Here is a 22,050-nt window from a genome sequence, read left to right as displayed (position 1 = left end):
AGGACACCAGACTCGGTCATGTCGATGAAATAACTATCGTAATACAGAATTCTTTTTATTTAAAAAGACAAACTTCAAAGGTACCGTATAGACCAGTGCTGTCCAACAGAAACATAACACAAGCCACATAAGTAATTTTAAATTTTCTAATAGCCATTGGAAAAACAAAGATAAACTTAAAAGAATAATATATTTTATTTATCCTCATACAGGCAAATGTTATCATTTCAACATGTAATCAAACCAAGATGTATTGAGACATTATATATACGCTTTTTCTGCATTAAGTCTGAAATCTGGTGTGTATTTTGTACCAAGAACACATATCAATTTGTACTTGTCACAGTTCCAACAGTTAACTGCCACATCTGGCTGCCGGCTCCTCTACTAGGCAGCACAGGCCCAGGCACCCCAGAGAGGACACACAGGACCAGCATGGGGCAGCCTCGGAAAGGGTACACTGGGGCCGGAAATGGGTGACTTTTCATTAGAATCTCTTTTGTATCGTTTGAATACTCAAGTACATGCATTACCTTTCCAAGGAAATTTTAATTTTTTAAATAAATGTCATCCAGATAACCTTAAATTTCAACAAATTTTAGACCAATCATTAAAATAGGAAGTTCCCACAGTGGCTCAAAACATGTCAAATGAATGTAGAAGGTCCTCTGGGTCCTTAAAAAGAGATGACTTGTTTTGTTTTCACAGACATCTGTGTGAACAAGGGGACAGTATTTAAAGAGCTGTTTGCTTAGCTCAGTGATGGTAGAAATCAATGTAATGAGAATACTTTAAAAGGGCATGTGGCTAAAACTATGAAATGGCCATTACAAATGACTGCCAGAACTGAAGCCTCGTATCACTTCATGTGTTGTAGCATCAAGATATTTTTTTCCTTCCATTTCAAAGGGCAATTTTTTCCTCTTCCATCTCTACTTACCTAAGCATTCTTATCAGATCATTTCCTGCCCATGAAATCAACTGGTTATATATACTATACCTGAAGCATTAATGGTAATAGGAGTTTAAGAAGATCATCATCCATTGGTCTGATCTTTTCTAAAACATCCAAGATCCATGTCAAATATTCATGTTTTTCCAGCATTCCTTCCTTAAATGAACAAAGAAAAATTACACTAATAATATTAAAGTAAAACTAACTAAAATGCAAAAAGCACTGCTATTCTTATGCTTAAGCATAATTTTACTATTGTTTTTGTTGTAGTGAAACTCATTGATCATAGTCCCAATTTCAAACACAAAGAACTAATATTACTTTGTATGGTTGCTTTGGGGGTTTGTTGTTGTTGTTTGTGGTTTTTGGTACTCTGCTTAATTCTCAATTTTAAAAAAAAATTGATTCCTACAAGAAAGAAAACTGAAAAGACTCCCAAGGCATGTATCAAGCACCTGGCTAGATTTTGAGGTGTATGAACTCATCTTCACAGGAGGAAATCTGGCCAATGGCGATAATCATAAAGAAGCCCCCATCATACCATTATCTTGATGAGAAGTTGACAATCCCACCAGATCTAATGCCCCCTTAATAGTCTCCTCTATCCCCAAATGAAATTCAGATACTATAAGCTACCTGTAAAATATATCTTAAAAAAGATAATGGCATAACTATATTATAAAGAAATAAAAGGAGGGAGAAACTAAGATGGCGGCATAGGTAAACACCGGGAAATTGTCGCCTCACACAACAATTGAAAATTACCGCAAAGGACTGAGCAAACATCATCCAGAACAACAGAAAGGCTGGCTGAGTGTAAATTCTACAACTAGAAGGAAAGAGAAGCACGCTGAGAGCCAGAGGCGCTGCGGAGGTGAAGTGCAGAGGTACGGCGGCGCGCGCGCGCGAGGAAAGGGGGTGGCGCCTGAGGACGCGGCTGCCTTTTTGAATCACAAACTCCCGACTGCTCTGAACTCCGGTTCCGAGAAGTCTCTGGGGACCCAGGTCTCATACGGGGAGAAGCTGGTCTGTCCCGGCAGCGGGCGAACTTGAGGGCGGCTTTCCCTCAGAGGTGCTTGCAGCTGTTACCGGGACACTGAGACCCGCGACTCCGGGCGGAGAATCGGCCATAGCTCCCTGATCCGCCCTTTGATTCCCTGAGACCCTGCCCCACCCAGGCTGCGGCAGAGGCTTTTGCATGTGAATGTACCTAACTGCAGCCCAGCCAGGCAGACCCGGAACTTCCAAGAGAAGTCCCAAGGCCCCGCAGCGGCTTGCATTGCTTCACAGCTGAGCCTCTTCGTGGCTCCTGCTGTGTGGCCTCAGGCAGAGGCTGAATTAGCACCTCCTTAGATCCAGGAGCCACTGGACCATCCAGATTGCAACTCCTCAGATCCATAAGGGACACACTCAGGGAGCAGACTCAGTGAGCACCAAAGCCCCACTGAAGCAAGTCTTGCCCCAGAAGGGTGTCTTCAGCACAGAAGTTCTCCCACTTTAGACATAGCTGATTCTCACAGCCAATTGGCCTGGAGGTCAATTCCTCCCAGTGATTCTACAACAACCAAGGCACCAAGAGTGCACCAAGAGTGTCCACCCCAGGTAACTGGAGAGGCTGAGCTACTGGGCCCTACAGGACACCTGGCGCGCAGGGCCACTCTATCAACACAGGGAAGCTGCCAAAATGCGGAGGCAAAGAAACAGGTCACAAATGGCAGAAATGGAGGAAAGCAAATGATTGGATATAGAGTTCAAGGCCACGTTTATAAGGTTTTTCAAGAATTTTATGGAAACCGCCGATAAATTTAATGAATCCCTCAATAAGTATAGTGAGACCATGGAGGACATGAAAAAGGACCAACTAGAAATTAAGCATACACTGACTGAAATAAAGAATAATTTACAGAGATCCAGCAGCAGACAAGAGGACCCCAAGAATCAAGTCAAAGATTTGAAATTCAAAGAAACAAAAAATACCCAACCGAAAAAGAAAAAAGAAAAGAGATTCCAAAAATATGAAGATAGTGTAAGGAACCTCTGGGACAACTTCAAGCGTACCAACATCAGAATTATAGGGGTACCAGAAGGAGAGAGAGGGCAAGATATTGAAAACCTTTTTGAAGAAATAATGACAGAAAACTTCCCAAACCTGGTGAAAGAAATGAACTTACAAGTCCAGGAAGCGCAGAGAACCCCAAACAAAAGGAATCCAAAGAGGACCACACCAAGACACATCATAATTAAAATGCCAAGAGCAAAAGATAAAGAGAGAATCTTAAAAGCAGCAAGAGAAAGACAGTCAGTTACCTACAAGGGCATACCCATACGACTGTCAGCTGATTTCTCAACAGAAACCATGCAGGCCAGAAGAGAGTGGCAAGAAATATTCAAAGTGATGAATAGCAAGAACCTGCAACCAAGATTACTTTATCCAGCAAAGCTATCATTCAGAATAGAAGGTCAGATAAAGGGCTTCACGGATAAGAAAAAGCTAAAGGAGTTCATCACCACCAAACCAGCATTATATGAAATGCTGAAAGGTATTCTTTAAGAAGAGGAAGAAGAAAAAGGAACTCTGACCATTTGCCACAGCATGGATGGAACTGGAGAGCGGATAAATACCACATGATCTCACTCATTTGTGGAATATAATGAACAACATAAGCTGATGACTGTCGGGACTTGGAGGGAAGGTAGGGGAGGGTGGGGGTAAGGGGGAAAGATCAACCAAAGGACTTATATGCAAGCATATAGGCCTAATCAATGGACATGGACAACGGGGGGGTGAGGGCATGAGCGGGGGGGGGGGGGGTAGAGGGTAACGTGGGGACAAGGACACATATGTAATATCTTAATCTATAAAAAATATATTAAAAAAAAAAGAAATAAAAGGAATTAATAATAAAATACTGTAATGTATAAGTATTCCAACATAACTACAGTAAGAAACAGTAACACAACTACAAATTTCCAAAACACCCCACAGGGGTGGTGTAGACCCTCAACGTAAGCATTCTACTGCCTTCACATATACATACATATAAATACACACATTATTTTATGATAGTCCCTGCACATACATAGTAGATGTCACATTAGTTCTGTATCATGATTCACATCATGAAAGAAACTTCAAGATAGAAACAAAAAGCTGCTTTCTAGGAAAGACACATACTTTTATGGTCCTTCTGGTAACAACCTTCCTTAGTAGTTAATATGAACTCCAACTTTGTTCTTAGCACCTCTTACAGATCTATGTATTACCAGTGGTCCACGGCCATGGCTACCAACAAACTGTGTGAAAAAAATGTACTGATAAATACAGTATTTATAGGATTACAATGGCACCACACTGACATGATATCAAGATATTTACTTGTCGCTAATTTCTAACTTTAAATATTGAAAGTCAAAAAGTGTTAAAGTGTTTTCTGTTAACAGAAAAACTTCAATTTAAAACTTTAAAACCAGAAAAGTGAATTTTCACTCCATAAATAAATAAATAAAATGGAATTTTGCATTAAGGTATAAGAAATGATGAATTTAAGATTTTTAAAAATTTTAAATAAATGATTGTCAATGATTACATAATAGTGCCTCCTCAATGTGCTTTTGTCTATGTACCCATGCCTTTATTTCTGCATGTGTACATACTAGGATCAGTTTCACATTTCAAAATGTGACAAATTAAAAATATCATGAACTTTCAAATTGTAGCATTAATGTTACAATTAGATTCCAATCAGTTTACAACCCTAGGGGAAGGGGGGCTGCTGGGGAGGTAGAGGGATTGAGAAAAAAAAAAGTGAGAGAAAAACCCATGAATCTGGACAACAGTGTAGTGATTGTGGGGGTTGAGGGGGATGGGTGGAGGTGGAAGAGGGCATAGAGGGAATAAATGGTGATGGAAAAAATTAAATTTAAAAAATAGTAAAATAATTTTTTAAAAAGACATACTGATTCCAATGTTCCTAATACATAAAGATAACCTCCAAAAGAAAATAAGCTTGTTGAGAGACATGTTTTAAAAGATGCAGATTAAATCCTCAGCTCAATAAAAGTAATTGAGCACGCACTGAAGTAATCCTATAATAAGTGGAGCTAGGATTTGTAAAGAGTTGTTTTCATTGACTGCAACCATGCCATTTCTCAAGAGGACCACGCTTTTTCCTACTTTGTGCTCTTAGGAAAAAAATCACTTGCAAGTTGGAAATTATAATTAAAGTTCTAAAAAGGAAATTTAGAAGCCACCCATCCTTTCTAATCCCCTTTCTCTTTGGTCAAGAGAGCAGGTAGTGAAAGTCTATGCCTTCGATACAATTTCAGCTAAATATGCACACTTCCTCCTCCTTGCCGGGAGTAAAAACTGAGGCACAGACGCCCTCTTCTGGTCCATGTGATTTACATCAACTTGTCTGGATGCCACAGTGCCCTTATAGGCCCCAGCAATTGCATTTTGAACTGCAGCTGAGCCCAATTATGGTGACCTATCTCTGAAATAATGAAACTCTAAAGATCTACCAGGAGACATCAGCACAAAGATATTTTTGAATGAACACATCGAATTTTTGCAAAAGAAAAGGTTTAAAAGGATCATACTTAATAGCGCAATTACATAGTAACAGCACTAGCAGGGCTGACATCATTAAAGCTGGAGGTCAACATGTACAAGAAGCAGCTGTCATCTCAGGGCCAAGGTGCAACCTTTACTCCAATTCAACGTGAGAAATGTCAGATGGCTTTCTCTGAATGTACTGTTCATAGAAAGATTCAATTTAACCCCCAGAAAACTAAACGATAAGGAACTTGCTCTCTTTTTAAAAGAATGCTGCACAGCCTTGGCTGCCTGGCAAGTTACCTGGAACATGTGGAATGCCAGCTTTGCGTTGTACTCCCACTGCTTCAGGGCTTGCTCCACATCCGGGGGCACAGGGACAGGGCCATCACCCATGCTGGAAGCCATGTGGTAGAAGTCGGAAATCTTGGCCAGCTGCTCTCGAAGATACCTGGTAGATATTTGTGTCCACTCTGCATTTTAAGAAATGGTATAAGAAATGACTTTTTCACCCCTTTCTGATCGTCTTAAGAATGTACTTATAAAACAAACATCTATGACATAAAAGTGGCTTTTGCACGTTCAAGCGCTTCAGGAAGGCATGCCCACCCCAAAGCCTGTAAATAATGCCCATTAGTGGCATGGCACCCTCCACAGCAGCAGGGATCCAGCCAGCTCTCTCCTGTGCCTCTGCGACCCCTTATCCAGGAGAAGATATCTGCACTCAGATGCATCAGGGGCTCTTCCATGTTAAACAACAGTTAGCACAACAAAAACATGAAGGGCACAAGCAGGAAACAAAACTTCAGAGGCAAGCCCTTTGAGAAATTTCAAGTCTCCACCAAAAGAATTCAAAATCCCCAAGTGTATGTTTTTCAGGGTCCAAGTCAAGTGTCAAACATGCCTAGTTAAGACCTGCTCTGTTTTTGTCAATCTGTGAGAGGCAGCATTCCAAGCGGCACTGCCCCGGACTGCCAGGGACACAAAAGCAGCGGCCTCTCAGACAACCCTGTGGACCTGCAATGACTGCACTCTCCTCAGAATGCAATCAGCAAGAGTGGTGAGCAACAAAGGTAGGAAACCGCAAAGGAAATAGAAAACACAGCGTAAAAAAATCACTGAAATTATTCAAAAATGTCTGCCACGGGGGCACAAATTAAATCAGTGTGTTGCCTCTGGCAATCACAGGGGATGAAATGCCAACCTGAGCCCATTCTGTGTGTAAAAATGTAATGATTGCATGCTCACAGTCAAATTTCCCCAAGGATTAGCCAAGTAGCATCTCAGAAGAAACCATCCTACTGAAACATTTTCACTCAACGCTGTTTTCCCATTACTTTGGCAATAGGTTCTCCTACCTTCTTTTAAAGGAAGCTATTTTGACAAGAGTAGATACTAAACATCTTGTTAGTCATTGAGAGTTTTGTTTTTCTTTTTTGAATACTATTAAACTTACTTGATAATCGTACCCAGAGATAACTACTATTAAGTTGTGGTCTAAACCACTTATTCTAATTGTGTCTAATTTAAAATTGAAATTCAAATGCAGGTGCTAAACTCCAATAATAAGCCAACACAAAAGGATGAAGAGATACTAGGTCAACACTTGCCACTGATAACAGATACTATCATTAAAATGAATCCACTGGAGCCCTAGCTGGTTTGGCTCAGTCGATAGAGCATCAGCCTGCGGACTGAAGGGTCCCAGGTTCAATTCCGATCAAGTGCACATGCCCGGGTTGCAGTCTTGATCCCCAGTGGGGGCATGCAGGAGGAAGCCAATCAATGATTCTCTCTCATCATTGATGTTTCTATCTCTCTCTCCACTCTCCCTTCCTCTCTGAAATCAATAAATATATATATATATATATATATATATATATATATATATATAAATATATATATTTTTTTTTTTTTAAATGAATCCACTGAAATTAAAAACAAAGACTGAATTACCAATGCTGTCATCTTCTGGTGCCCCTGATATAGATTAACAGTCTCATGCCACTCATCTGTTCAACAAAGTAAAATGCCAACCATCCAATGGATGGGTGGAGCTTAGCTACAATAAACAAAAACAAAAATTACTAGGACCAAAATCCCAGCTTTTGTGTGCCACACCTTACTATTAGCTCATTCTCAGTATCTACTATTCTCAATATCCCCACAGAATATTTTAGCCTCAAGAGCTAAAAATAACACACACATTCACACCCCAACTTTAAAAAGTGGGGTTTTTTTTTAAATAGAAGAAATACATGGTCACTACAGAAAATATATGAAAACAAAAAGGATCTGTAATCCCACTGAAACCAAAATGTGGGGTCTGAGTTTGTTGTCTCACAAAATCGAAGAACGATGTAGCAGACAAAAGTGAGTAATGGAACCAAAGTTTATTGAGAGCACCCAAGATAATTAAAGTCTATTAATCCATGTGCAGAGTCCCACATGGCCATAAGCAGCGTGGGCTTAGGGATGTTCTCCCCTGTCACAGGAACTCAGGAACCCATTGTGTGCCAGAGAGAGGTGAGAGGACAAGAGAAAGCACGATTTTTAATCTAGGGCAGTGATGGCGAACCTTTTGAGCTCAGTGTGTCAGCATTTTGAAAAACCCTAACTTAACTCTGGTGCCGTGTCACATATAGAAATTTTTTGATATTTGCAACCATAGTAAAACAAAGATTTATATTTTTGATATTTATTTTATATATTTAAATGCCATTTAACAAAGAAAAATCAACCAAAAAAATGAGTTCGCGTGTCACCTCTGACACGCGTGTCATAGGTTCGCCATCACTGATCTAGGGGGTGGGTGGGTACAGCCTTGCTAGTTCTTGATTGGTCTTTTCAAATAATTCTGCCTTAGTAACATCCTTGGGATTGGTTTGTATGCCTCACAGCCTTGTGATTCGTTATTTGCAAGCTACCTGTCTTAGCCATGTTCATATATTTTAAACCTCGCTTTTCTCATGTGTGCCTTTCTTTACCTGCCCAATTGGGTTGCTTAGTAACTCTACCTAGCTGGGTATCCCATTTCTACTTCCTCTTCCCACCCATGGTCCCTGTCCCTGTCTACGTAGCTTCCCTCTGTCTCCTCACCATCACGCATAATCATTAAATATTCTAACATGCAACCTTCAGTCTTTAAGTGTGCTTGAACATTTATATAAACACATGTGTGGCTAATAAAGGCTTGCTGAATATACCGCTCCACAATCTCCTCCTATTGGGATTCACATGGACTTTAAATGCAGCCCTCTTAATAGTGCTGGACATAAGATAGTCTAGAGTGGACTGGTATAAAATATTGGACTGCCCACAAAATTTTCATTAGAAATTGAAAACAGAAAACAGCAGCCTTGAGTGGAAAACCACCACAAGAGGGCTTTGACCCAATGCCAGTGCCTTCAGCCCCACTGCCAGATTCTGACTGGGCCCAGTTCCAGGTAGTAAAAGAAAATAGGAATGGATAAAGATCACAGGGAAGATGGGGGCAGGGTGGGATTCGAAGGTAAAAAGCTACAGAACGTGACCAAAAGGGCTACTCTGAAAATGGAGCAGTCCTACATTCTAGCCAACTTGGGGTGTGTTGCCACACTTGTAGCTCCTGGAGGTGCAGTAGAACCTAAGGTCCGTGAGCCAGATTGTTAGAAAGTTTATGAGCATGAGCGTTACTGAGAGGGCTCAGGACTGAATACAGTGTCCAGTCCTTTCGACAGTGCTCTCCCTAGCATCCAAGAATCCTACAGCCACTGCACCTCTCTGTCCATGCCTAACCCCAAGCAGAGGGCTTCTAGAGGCCACACAGTTCACTACCACCTTACAGACCCAGGCACTGCAGGCATCCCCAGGGTCACACAGCTGGCCCAGGACACACACACAGGCGTGAGATGCCCACTCTGGTACATGAAATCACATAAAACGATAAACACATATGGGGAGAACGGAGGTGTGGCAGGGCGGCGCGCAGTGCAGCAAGGCTCCTGGTGAAGGTGTCCTGCAGCACAGCAACAGAGCCCACAGGCAGCCGTAGGGGCAGAGTGATCTTGGGAACAGATGGCCCTGAATCCCAATCCCAGCTCTGCCATTCAGCCATGCGACCTGGAGCAGCAGGTCTAACCTCTGCTGAGTCTGACCTTCTTCATCCTACAACAGGATCAATAATATATGTACATCAGAGTGACTAAAAGGGTGAGTTACTCAGCCCCATGCACAGGATGCAGAAAATGATCAATAATTGGTAGCTTTGATCATCACCATCAGGATGAAAAGTTTTTAGGGGGAAAAAAAAAACTAACGGCCAAGCGGTCACTATCAGGACACACCTGCTTGCCAATGTCAGTCCCTGCCTCGGCCTCACAGAGCTACCAATGCCTAACACCTACTCCACAGGCAGACTTACAGAATCAACGTCAGCTCCCTGGTTCCAAACCCTTCGCTGATCAGCAACCCATCATGAATGAAGGCTAAACTCCTTAGCTAGGAATTGGAATCACTTCAAACACTCCCTACCACCTAGCATTTCGTACTCCACCAGCCCAAACTGCTCTGACTCTCATGCCTCTGATTCAATCTCTACCAACAATCCTTCTCTACTTACCTGTGTTCATGCATGAGAATTTTCCTGGGCCCAATTCAAATGTCACATCTAACACATAACCTTCTCTAGTCTCTGGACACCACCCTACCACCTAGCGGGGGTCTCCCTCTCTTCTCTAACCGATATCTTAGAATCCCCTCCATCTCTCTCTTTCATCCCCATAAAACTCTGCCATACATAGTCAACCATCAAGTATTGACTTGAATCAATGCACCCCAAGGTTCTCTCAAAATGACTACTAAATCAAGTTCCTTCCCAATCATTCTGACTCTCAAATCTTCATACAAACATCTTTGCTTTCTAGTTTAAATTCATCACTACATACCTTGAAGGTTTCACACACCACTATAGGGAAAATGCCAAATTCCCTCTCTGATGCACTGTGTTTATTATAACCAACTTAACTAGAAGCACCTGCTAACCAATGTGCTCCAAAGGCCCATGCAAATATGAAACTTTCAATTATATTTTAATAAACTTCCAATAAATGTATGTATTTGTGAAGGTTCATTTTCCTGGCTGGATTCTTTCCTGTTTCCAAAGCCAATGGGAACCCACTATGTGAAATAAATACAATGCTGATGATTTTTTTAAAATGCCCACCAAGTCTAGAGACTAATGCACAAATCTATCTGTAAGGTGACCCAGTGCTATGTCAAGGACACAGGAGAAGCCTATACCCAACAGCCACCAGGGAAAATTCTTCCTGAGACTGTACCATTATAACAAAAGGTTCTTGCTTCTCCACAGGGAGGACAGCCTGCTTCTCGAAACTGCAGGATGTAGAGGGTTTAATCAGCCTGACTTTGGTGCAGACTGAATGGAGGAAAAAACCTTCAGTAGGTGTAACATGCCCCACACTCTATTTCTAAAAACTCAGTAATAATAACTGAAGGATTTTCTACCATTTTTCTCATGCCTTTTGTTGTTAAAATGCTTTCTTTATCAAAGGATACCATCAACAAAGGGGAAAGGCAACCCACTAATTGAAAGAAAATACTTGCAAATCATACATCGAATAAGGGACTCAGATCTATAATATATAATGAACTATTGCAACTCAATAATAAAAAGACAACCCATTTTTAAATGGGCAAAGAATTTTAATAGACATTTCTCCAAAAAATATACATGGTTGGCCAATAAGCAAATACAAAGATGTTCAACATCAGCCACCAGGGACATGAAAGTCAAAGCCACACTGCCCAGCTGGTTGAGTATCGACCTATGAACCAGGAGGTCATGGTTTGGTTCCTGGTCAGGGCACATGCCCAGGTTGCGGGCTCAACCCTCAGTATGGGACATGCAGGAGGCAGCCGATCAATGATTCTCTCTCATCATACATGTTTCTATCTCTTTCTCCCTCCCCTTCCTCTGAAATGAATAAAAAATATATATTAGGGAGAAACCAAGATGGTGGCATAGGTAAACACCGGAGTTTGCTGCCTCGAACAACCACTTCAAAAATACAACTAAAAGACGGAACGGACATCATCCAGAACCACAGGAAGGCTGGCTGAGTGGAAATTCTACAACTAGAAGGAAAGAGAAAAGCATACTGAGACTCAGAGGAGGCGCAGTGCGGAAGTAAAATACTAAGTGCGGAGGTGCATGTGGAGCGGGCTGGCGGCTGAGGGCGCGGTTGTCATTTTCGATCAGGAGGGAGTCTCAGGCTCTGAGCTCCAGTTCCAGGTGAGTCTCTAGGGACCCAGACTCATACCGGATAAGCAGGACTGTCTGGCATCAGTCGGAACTCGAGGGCAGCTTTCTCTCCGAGGGGCTTGCAGCGATTACTGGGACATTGAGAAGCAGAGTCTCTGAGGGCAGGACTGAGAGCAGCCATAACTGCTAGCCCCGCCCTGTTGATCCCAGGGACCCGCCCCGCCCAAGCCCTGCAGGGAGGCTTTAGCTGGATAGCCTCAGGCAAAGGCTAGATTAGCACCTCCCTAGAGATCCAGGAGCCAGGAGCCACCCAGAGGTCAGAGTGGGACAATCCAGTTTGTAGCTCCATGGAACCATAAAGGACACACTCAGGGGGCAGACTCAGTGAGCACCAAAGCCCCATTGAAGCAAGTCTTGCCCCAGAGGGGTGTCTCCAGCACAGAAGTTCTCCCACTGTAGACATAGCTGATTCTCACAGCCAATTGGCCTGGAGGTCAATTCCTCCCAGTGATACCTACAACAATCAAGGTTTAACTACAACAAGACTGTGCACAAAGACCACAAGGGGGTGCACCAAGAGTGTCCACCTCAGGTAATTGGGGACACTGAACCACTGGGCTCTAGAGGACACTTAGCACAGAAAACCACTTTATCAACACAGGGAAGGATAAAAAATGCCGAGACAAAGAAAAAGGACACAAATGACAGAAATGGAGGAAAGAAAACTACTGGATATAGAGTTCAAAACCACACTTTTAAGGTTTTTCAAGAATTTTCTAGAAACTGCCAATAAACTTAATGAGATCAACAAGAAATCTAATGAGACCCTCGAGGTTGTGATAAAGGACCAACTAGAAATTAAGCATGCACTGACTGAAATAAAGAATATTATACAGACTCCCAACAGCAGACTAGAAGATTGCAAGAGTCAAGTCAAAGACTTGAAATACGAAGAAGCAAAAAACACCCAACCTGGAAAGCAAAATGAAAAAAGAATCCAAAAATACAAAGATAGTGTAAGGAGCCTCTGGGACAGCTTCAAGCATACCAACATCAGAATTATAGGGGTGCCAGAAGAAGAGAGAGAGCAAGATACTGAAAACCTACTTGAAGAAATAATGACAGAAAACTTCCCCTACCTGGTGAAAGAAATAGACTTACACATCCAGGAAGCGCAGAGAACCCCAAACAAAAGGAATCCAAAGAGGACCACACCAAGACACATCATCATTAAAATGCCAAGAGCAAAAGACAAAGAGAGAATCTTAAAAGAAGCAAGAGAAAAACAGTCAGTTACCTACAAGGGAGTACCCATACGACTGTCAGCTGATTTCTCAACAGAAACTATGCAGGCCAAAAAGGAGTGGCAAGAAATATTCAAAGTGATGAACGCCAAGAACCTACAACCAAGATTACTTTATCCAGCAAAGCTATCATTCAGAATTGAAGGTCAGGTAAAGAGCTTCACAGATAAGGAAAAGCTAAAGGAGTTCATCACCACCAAACCAGTATTGTATGAAATGCTGAAAGGTATCCTTTAAGAAGAGGAAGAAGAAGAAAAAGGTAAAGATACAAATTATGAACAACAAAATATACATCTATCAACAAGTGAATCTGAAAATCAAGTAAATAATCTGATGAACAGAATGAACTGGTGATTATAATAGAATCAGGGGCATAGAAAGGGAGTGGACTGGCTATTATTGGGGGGGGGTAAAGGGGTGAGGGGGATGTGGGAAGAGACTGGACAAAAATCGTGCACCTATGGATGAGGACAGTGGGTGGGGAGTGAGGGAGGAGGGTGGGGTGGGAACTGGGTGGAGGGGAGTTATGGGGGGAAAAAAGAGGAACAAATGTAATAATCTGAACAATAAAGATTTAATTAATAAAAAAATAAAATAAAATAAATATATATATTAAAAAAACAACAACACTGAGATACTACTAGGACAGTTAGAACAAAAAGACAGGTGATAAGCTTAGGTGAGAATGTGTACGAATTAGAATTTCTTGTGCATTGCTAGGAGAAATGTAATAAAATATGTACCCACTGTGGAAAAGTTTGGCAATTCCTCAAAAGGTTAAACAGAGTTACCACATAACCCAAAAATTTCACAACTATTTATATGCCCAGGAGAAATCAAAACACATGTTCACACAAGAATTCCTAAACAAGTATTTATAGCAGCATAATTCATAATAGCCAAAAAATAAAAGCACCTAAATGCCCATCAACTGATGAATGGATAGATAAAATGTTACATGCATACAATGGAATACATTCAGTCAGGAGAAGGAGTGGACAATTGATGCACACTGCTACCTGGATGAACCTTGAAAACATTATGCTGACTGAAAGAAGCCAGTTTCAAAAGACCAAATACGGTATGACTCCATTTATATGAAATGTCCCAAACAAGCAAAGCTATAAGGCTATTAGATTGCCTAGAGCTGAGGGCAACTGAAGGGAAACAGAGAATGACTGCTAATGGCTACAATATTTCTTCTAAGTGTGATAAAAATGTCCTGAAACATGGTGATGGCTTCACAACTCTATGGACACACTAAAACAACTAAGTTGCACATTTTAAATGAAGTATACAGCAGGTAAATTATAGCTTAGTGAAGCTGTCTTATCAATTTTAAAAATGTTTTCTTAAAATACTTTACTACTGGGAGAACCAAGATGGCGGCATAGGTTAATGCCAGAGTTTGCTGCCTTGAACAACTACTTCAAAAGTGAAACTAAAAAACGGAACGGACATCACCCAGAACCACAGGAACGCTGGCTGAGTGGAAGTCCTACAACTAGGAGGAAAGAGAAACGCATACGGACACTCAGAGGAGGCGCAGTGCTGAAGTCAAATTCTGAGTTGCGGAGTGCGCGGAACAGGCTGGCGGCAGAGGGCGCGGTTGGCATTTTCAATCGGGAGGGAGTCGCAGACTCTGAGCTCCAGATACAGGTGAGTCTTTAGGGACCCAGACTCAAACGGGAGAAGCAGGACTGTCTGGCTTCGGTCAGAGCGAGTGCAGCTTTCTCTCCGAGGTTTGCAGCGGGTGCTGGGACTCAGAGAGGCAGAGCCCCTGGGGACAGGACTGAGAGCCGCCATAACTGCTCTCTCCGGCCCACCCTGTTGATCCTGTGCGACCCGCCCAGCCCAAGCCCTGCACACAGGCATTTGCCGGATAGCCTCAGGCAAAGGCTAGATTAGCACCTCCCTAGAGGACAGAAGTTCTCTCACTGCAGACACAGCTGATTCTCATAGCCACTTGGCCTGGAGGTCAAACCCTCCCTGGTATTAGCTACAACAATCAAGGTTTAACTATAAGACTGCGCACAAAGACCACTAGGGGGTGCACCAAGGAAGCATAACAAAATTCGGAGACAAAGAAACAGGACAAAATTGTCAATGGAAGATATAGAGTTCAGAACCACACTTTTAAGGTCTCTCAAGAACTGTTTAGAAGCTGCCGATAAACTTAATGAGATCTACAAGAAAACTAATGAGACCCTCGATGTTATATTGGGGAACCAACTAGAAATTAAGCATACACGGACTGAAATAACGAATATTATACAGACTCCCGACAGCAGACCAGAGGAGCGCAAGAATCAAGTCAATGATCTGAAATGCGAGGAAGCAAAAAACACCCAATCGGAAAAGCAAAATGAAAAAAGAATCCAAAAATGCGAGGATAGTGTAAGGAGCCTCTGGGACAGCTTCAAGCGTACCAACATCAGAATTATAGGGGTGCCAGAAGAAGAGAGAGAGCAAGATACTGAAAACCTATTTGAAGAAATAATGACAGAAAACTTCCCCTACCTGGTGAAAGAAATAGACTTACACATCCAGGAAGCGCAGAGAACCCCAAACAAAAGGAATCCAAAGAGGACCACACCAAGACACATCATAATTAAAATGCCAAGAGCAAAAGATAAAGAGAGAATCTTAAAAACAGCAAGAGAAAGAAACTCAGTTACCTACAAGGGAATACCCATACGACTGTCAGCTGATTTCTCAACAGAAACTTTGCAGGCCAGAAGGGAGTGGCAAGAAATATTCAAAGTGATGAATACCAAGAACCTACAACCAAGATTATTTTATCCAGCAAAGCTATCATTCAGAATTGAAGGTAAGATAAAGAGCTTCACAGATAAGGAAAAGCTAAAGGAGTTCATCACCACCAAACCAGTATTATATGAAATGCTGAAAGGTATCCTTTAAGAAGAGGAAGAGGAAGAAAAAGGTAAAGATACAAATTATGAACAACAAATATGCATCTATCAACAAGTGAATCTAAGAATCAAGTGAATAAATAATCTGATGAACAGAATGAACTGGTGATTATAATAGAATCAGGGACATAGAAAGGGAATGGACTGACTATTCTTGGGGGGGAAAGGGGTATGGGAGATGCGGGAAGAGACTGGACAAAAATCGTGCACCTATGGATGAGGACAGTTGGTGGGGAGTGGGGAGGCAGGGTGGGGCAGGAACTGGGAGGAGGGGAGTTATGGGGGGAAAAAAGGAACAAATGTAATAATCTGAACAATAAAGATTTAATTAAAAAAAAAAGAAGAAAAAATACTTTACTACTAATAAGAAATCACTGCATTTCTGAAGCAAAAGATTCATAGTAATCCACTATAAAATGATATGACTTTGGGGAGGGTGGGCAGGGAGGTGGGGGAGGGGTAGAAACAAGAGTGGCTAGGCGTTAAGGGTTAAAGCTGGGTGAGGAGTAAAAGGACTTTATTACAATCTTGGACATGTCTCTGTGCTTTGTGTTACTTCCATAAGAAAAGGCTTCTAAAAGTTAATTGGTTGTACCCTATCAGATTCACAGGAAACCTGAAATCCCCTATTCGCCACTGTTCGCTTGGGGAATGAACGGGGAAAACGGCATGCTGACTAGCAGCCTGGATGAGTCGCCCAAATGGAAGCTGCTGCCTCAGTGCGGTGACCCAGACCGGCTGCCGACTGAATGGTGAGTAAAGTCAGGCCTCTACAGGGAAGGGCTGGGGGCTGCTGGCACTTGGTGGCAATGCTATTGTGTGATAAATTGTTGAAATATTTCTTATGCTTAAAGTAAGTTTCTCTAACATAGAATTACCTGGAGAACAATGGTGTTTACTGGCAAATACTGAGTATCAGTTTTTGTGTGGTTGAGAACTATGTTATTTTGAATTGGCCATTTCTCTGTGGTTTTATTTACTGAACAATGACACTAGTTATTGTTACTTGGAGATCAGTGACAACTCAAGATAACATAACCATGGGTATTTGGCAGCAAGCATTAAATGCCTATAGGCCACAAGCTCTCCTGGGATATGGGGCTACAAAGGTGAGGAGAAAGCCGTCCCTACCCGAGGCGATTCATCCCTGAGATGGGGAGACACATGGGGCACAGATGTTGACAGCAATGTAGTAAGTGCTTTGACTTGTCATGGGACACAGGAAAGGAAGCAGGGGGCCATTTTAGCCAAGTCTTGAGGGGTGGTACCAAGGAGTTGCACAGACAGGAACAGCAGTGTGCAGCGTTCCAGGCAGGGAGGCAGAGAGAGAGGGAGGCTAGGAAGGTGGCCCAAGATCCTCAAAAGCTAGTGCACAAAATGGTCACCAGAGGGCACTCCAATACACAGACTTCCACCCAGTAAATCCAGGGGAGACTAAAAACCCGCATTTATAAGCAGCAGCCCAGTGACTGACCCAGGCAGTGACAAGCTAATAGTTCAGTCTTTTATCACAAATGATTAAAAACCACTGAATGATTTTAGGCAAAGGAATCAGGTATACAAATTACGACTCTAAGGAAGTCTTAAAAGGAGGCTCCCAAGTGCAGTGGGGAGGTGACTGAGGAGGGAATAAAAGAGAAGCAGGTAGAACAGCACCAACCTGATATTGGAGAGAAGGGAAGACAGAGGGCTAGGGTGGCTTTCGGAGCTCTCAGTGCCATCAACTGTGATGTGGAATAGACAGCAAGTGGGGCAGGAGGGTGAAGGAACTGAGTTTACATTATTTTCATTAACTTTTTGTTTTAAATAAGCTTTTTATCTTGACATAATTACAGGTTCACATGTGATTGTAAGAAATAATGGAGAGAGATCCCACATGCCTTTTAGCTATTCTTCCCAAAGGTTAACATCTTGTAAAACAACAGTACAATATCACAAGCAGGAGAGACACTGATACAACCCACCAAGCTTATTCAGGCTTTCTAGTTCTGACTTCCGTTTTGAACATCTGAACTTGAGGTGTATGGGGCGCAGCTACAGTATTTTGGACAGGTTAAAGCCTCGGACTAATGAGAGGGCACAGTCCTCTCGTTGCCACGTGCAAGTCCCAGCTGGAGGGCAGAGCCTTCCCAGCACAATTAGCCAACAGCTATAGCTGTAAGCTTGAACCTGTGGTCCGAACACGTGGCCCCACGTGCCTGTGTGATAGAGTTCAGGTGCATGTAGCTGAGTAGTGTTGAAACCAACGAGAATGCTGTAAACATCTTGATCATGTCCCTACTTTGCCTCGTGGCATCTGCTATAAAATAAAGACACGGCTTGTGGGTGTGGTCGCTGTCTCTCTCCATCAGAGAGGGCAGCGTCCCACCGAGACCCAGCTTTCATTCTCTTGTCTGTCTTTTCTTAATCCTTTCATCACCCCTACTTGGGATCACCCTTGGCTGTGCTGGCGAGGCACAGAGGTGTCACAGATATTCATCAGAAAACGTGTCCAGGGGCAAATGGATCCACAGCTCTAACACTCATAAGAAGGCCAGGGTGAAGGCACAGACGTGGGGGCTGTTTCCTGATTGTGACGACATGTCCCACAGACAGTCCAGGAGCAGGTATGTCTATTCTGCAGAGTAAGAATGTGGGTTGTGTGCTCACAGGGCACCCAGTGCTCTTCCAGCCCTCGGTGTCAGTTACCGACCTGGTGGTGGTGAGGAGCACAGCTTCTGGGGGCAGGCAGCCTGATTCCTGTCCCGCTCCATCACTTCAGCTTTGGGGTCATGGGCAACTCATTCTGCCCCTGTCTATAAAACAGGGCTGATATGTGTACTTAGTCTACAGGGTTATTTTGAGAATTATGTGATATATAACATGTTAGAAGTGCAATGCATACCCAGGAGAAAGCAAACTTATGTGATTTATAGGGCTAGGCAGACAGAGGTCCACCGGTAGGAAGTAGGTGCAAGTGGAATCTCACTGGCCAAGCCAAGGAAGACAGGTAAGAACTGCTGGTAAGCGTGTCTAGGTGGGAGTGAGCAGGTGGCCAAGTGAGACTCCCAACAGTGTCTTTCTGAAATTCAAGGGAAGGTGAGAGGCAAGGAGGGCAGCCTGAAGAGAGAGGTGAAAAGCTGACACAGGACACTCTGCCTAAGGAGTGAATAATATAGTTGAGGGGAGAGTGACAAAAATACCTCCAAAAAGATACGGGCCACTATTAGGCAATCTATATATATATATATATATATATATATATATATATATATATATATATATATATTAATAAAAGCCAAGCAACCAGAACAATGGAACAACTAGAATGGCCGGAACAATCGGTCGCTATGACATACATGCACTGTGGCAGCCAATTGGCACCCCCAACCGCCCACAGGCCCACTCTCCAGCCAGCCCCCTCCAACCAATCAGGGGCAGGGCTGGCCAGCCAACCTCATGCGGCCCTTCCTTTCCTCCCCAACATCTGGGCCCCAATCGCCCCCACTACCCTGATCAGGGGCAGGGCCAGCCCTTCAACCTCCCACATCCCCTCCCCCCAGCCACCCCTGCCTCCGATCGCCCCCATCGGGGGTGGGGCCAGCAGCCAACCTCCAGGGTCCCCTACCCCTGTCAGCCCAGCCCAATCGGCCCCCATGCACAAATTTGTGCACCGGGTCTCTAGGAAATAGATATCTGCACAGTTGTGTGACTGATAGTTCATGCTTGAGGATTTCTTTTTTTTTTAATATATTTTATTGGTATTTTTACAGAGAGGAAGGGAGAGGGATAGAGAGTTAGAAACATCAATGAGAGAGAAACATCGATCAGCTGCCTCCTGCACACACCCCCCCCCCCCCCCCCCACTGAGGATGTGCCTGCAGCCAAGGTACATGCCCTTGACCAGACTCGAACCTGGGACCCTTCAGTCCGCAGGCTGACGCTCTATCCACTGAGCCAAACCAGTCAGGGCATGCTTGAGGATTTCAAAGTAAAAAGAGACAAGTGGCCAAATGAGGAAATGAGTGGCAAGGGCCCAGGCAGAGAATGGAGAGGTGCTGACAGGGAGGACTGGGAGGAGACTTGTGTCCCAGCAGCAAGGAAACTCCTGTCTGCACGCTGTGCTTGCAAGTGCCATGGCATCTGACACCTCAGGAGAACAGCATTTGACTCTGTTCTTAGTTCTCCCTCCTGCTGTCAGATCTCCAATTCCTGTTTCCATTTTACTGCAGACAATGCTCAACCATTGCATTTAGGGATTTTTCTAGTTGTCCTTTTTCCCTATCTACCCCATACATGCATCTGAAGCAAGGCTCTTGGAAGCCACAGGATCCAATTTTAGCCCCTAGAACAAGAATTTCTTATTCAACATGTCAATCATACAACCAGCTTCTTGGCACAAGGATAGCTTCCAGGTTTCTTCCCAACAGGTGGCTCATACTAAACCTCAGCCAACAGGGGCGTGACATAGCTGTTTGCAATTAATGCCTTACTATCAAGTGGGAAGTTTCTCAAATCTTCTCGGCGTCTATAGAAACCTGAGTGAGCCATGGTGAGATGTTCCTAGCAAGAATAACAGGAACATTATTTTCACAAATATTAAACTAGTACATTTAATTAACCCCTTAGGACAGTTCCCCCAGCCTTCCACATGAGACCAAGCCATGGATTATATTGCCCCAGGAGAGGAAAGCTAGAGCAAGACAACAAAATTGTCTTTGGTAAGAGGCAGACTTGATGAGACAATAGCTTGGCTTTCCTGGGTGGCAAACACACCCCTGTGCCCTCCTAAACCCTCGGCATAAAGGCTGGGCGGGGGGTAGAGAAATGGAGCAGCTCTGAGGAAAGATTGGCTGCCCACCCCACTGAAGGCATCCAACCTACCTGAATGATTACATCGGATATTTCATTACCTCAGTCCTCTTCTAGCTCTTGCTACAGAGGATGTGGTGGAAAGCCTCAGTCATTTGTGAAGCAAAAATAAATTACATTTTATTTGCATTGGAATTTCATTCCATAATCGATGTGGTCTGAGTAGTTTCTACGCTAAAGCAGACTGTTTACTGCTTACATCCTAAATGCAGGTGCTGGGAAGTTCATACTTTGGAACAAGAAGGGAAGTCTTTCACCAGGACACAAGTCCAAGTGCTACCACAGACATTACATTGCCAGACAACCACGCACAGTAACTCTAGTCCGAAAAGCTCCAACACACACCAACGCTTCCACACTGCGTAGCCCCATGGCCCCTCCCTGGGAAACCACCGAGTTTTCCTCTTCTGGGAACCAAAGAGTGAGGCATGATATATCCATTTAATTGAATCTATTCACGTTAGCTGTGCTACTCTCACAAAGCGATCCCAACTGATCATGCACTGACCCTTAACCGATGCATTTTCTATTCTACCAATACAAGCTGAGTGTTCCCTGACTCAAAATACCAGGAAGCCAAAATGGGCTTTTAGAGCCGCTTTGGTCCAGGGACTTCATTTGGAAGATTATACACAATTTGTCAGAAAATGATCTGAAACTGAAAGGATGTCTTTTTTAAATTAAAAAACAACAACAACTTTCTATTCATTATGGAATTAACACTCCAGTACAAATAGCAAAAAGATACAACTTTCGTAAGTCATGAAAAGTTAGTAGCCTACAACCCTTTAAAAGAACAAGGCTACTACATACACCAATTCTCTCAAACATAAAAGCAAACTAAGATACACACAAAACAACTCAGAAGATATACAGAAGCCGGTAACAACTGCTTCCGAAGTGTGTGGTGAGGGGTGGAGGGTACTGGAGGAGCGGTAAGGAGCTAGCTCAGTCTGAACATCTGAATGTTTGGTGTTTTCTACCACAGAGATGTGTTACCTATTTAAAAATGCAGTCACACAAGATGCTGTCTCTTTAAAAATTTCTCATGTATAGGCGGTAAGCCAGGGGTGGGGAACCTTTTTTTTCTGCCAAGGGCCATTTGGATATTTATAACATCATTTGAGGGCCATACAAAGCTATCAACTTAAAAATTAGCCTGCTATATTTGGTCAATTAACTCACCCCTA

The 22,050-nt window shown here is 43.1% G+C and overlaps 1 protein-coding gene across 1 annotated transcript in view; it reads right to left on the bottom strand.

Moving 5' to 3' along the window:
- MED12L (mediator complex subunit 12L) overlaps positions 1 to 22,050 on the bottom strand; it is a 423,259-nt gene that overhangs the window by 292,815 nt on the left and 108,394 nt on the right. Inside the window, exons 7-8 of the mRNA XM_036350497.1 lie at positions 5,814 to 5,983; positions 1,001 to 1,111 (exon numbers count right to left, since the gene is read on the bottom strand). Coding sequence (XP_036206390.1) covers positions 1,001 to 1,111; positions 5,814 to 5,983 — 281 coding nt within the window. The remainder of the gene's footprint in view (positions 1 to 1,000; positions 1,112 to 5,813; positions 5,984 to 22,050) is intronic.

Source organism: Myotis myotis, unplaced genomic scaffold, assembly GCF_014108235.1.
Source record: "Myotis myotis isolate mMyoMyo1 unplaced genomic scaffold, mMyoMyo1.p scaffold_m19_p_2, whole genome shotgun sequence".
NCBI lineage: Eukaryota > Metazoa > Chordata > Mammalia > Chiroptera > Vespertilionidae > Myotis > Myotis myotis.
This window is presented reverse-complemented; position numbering and strand designations above follow the sequence as displayed.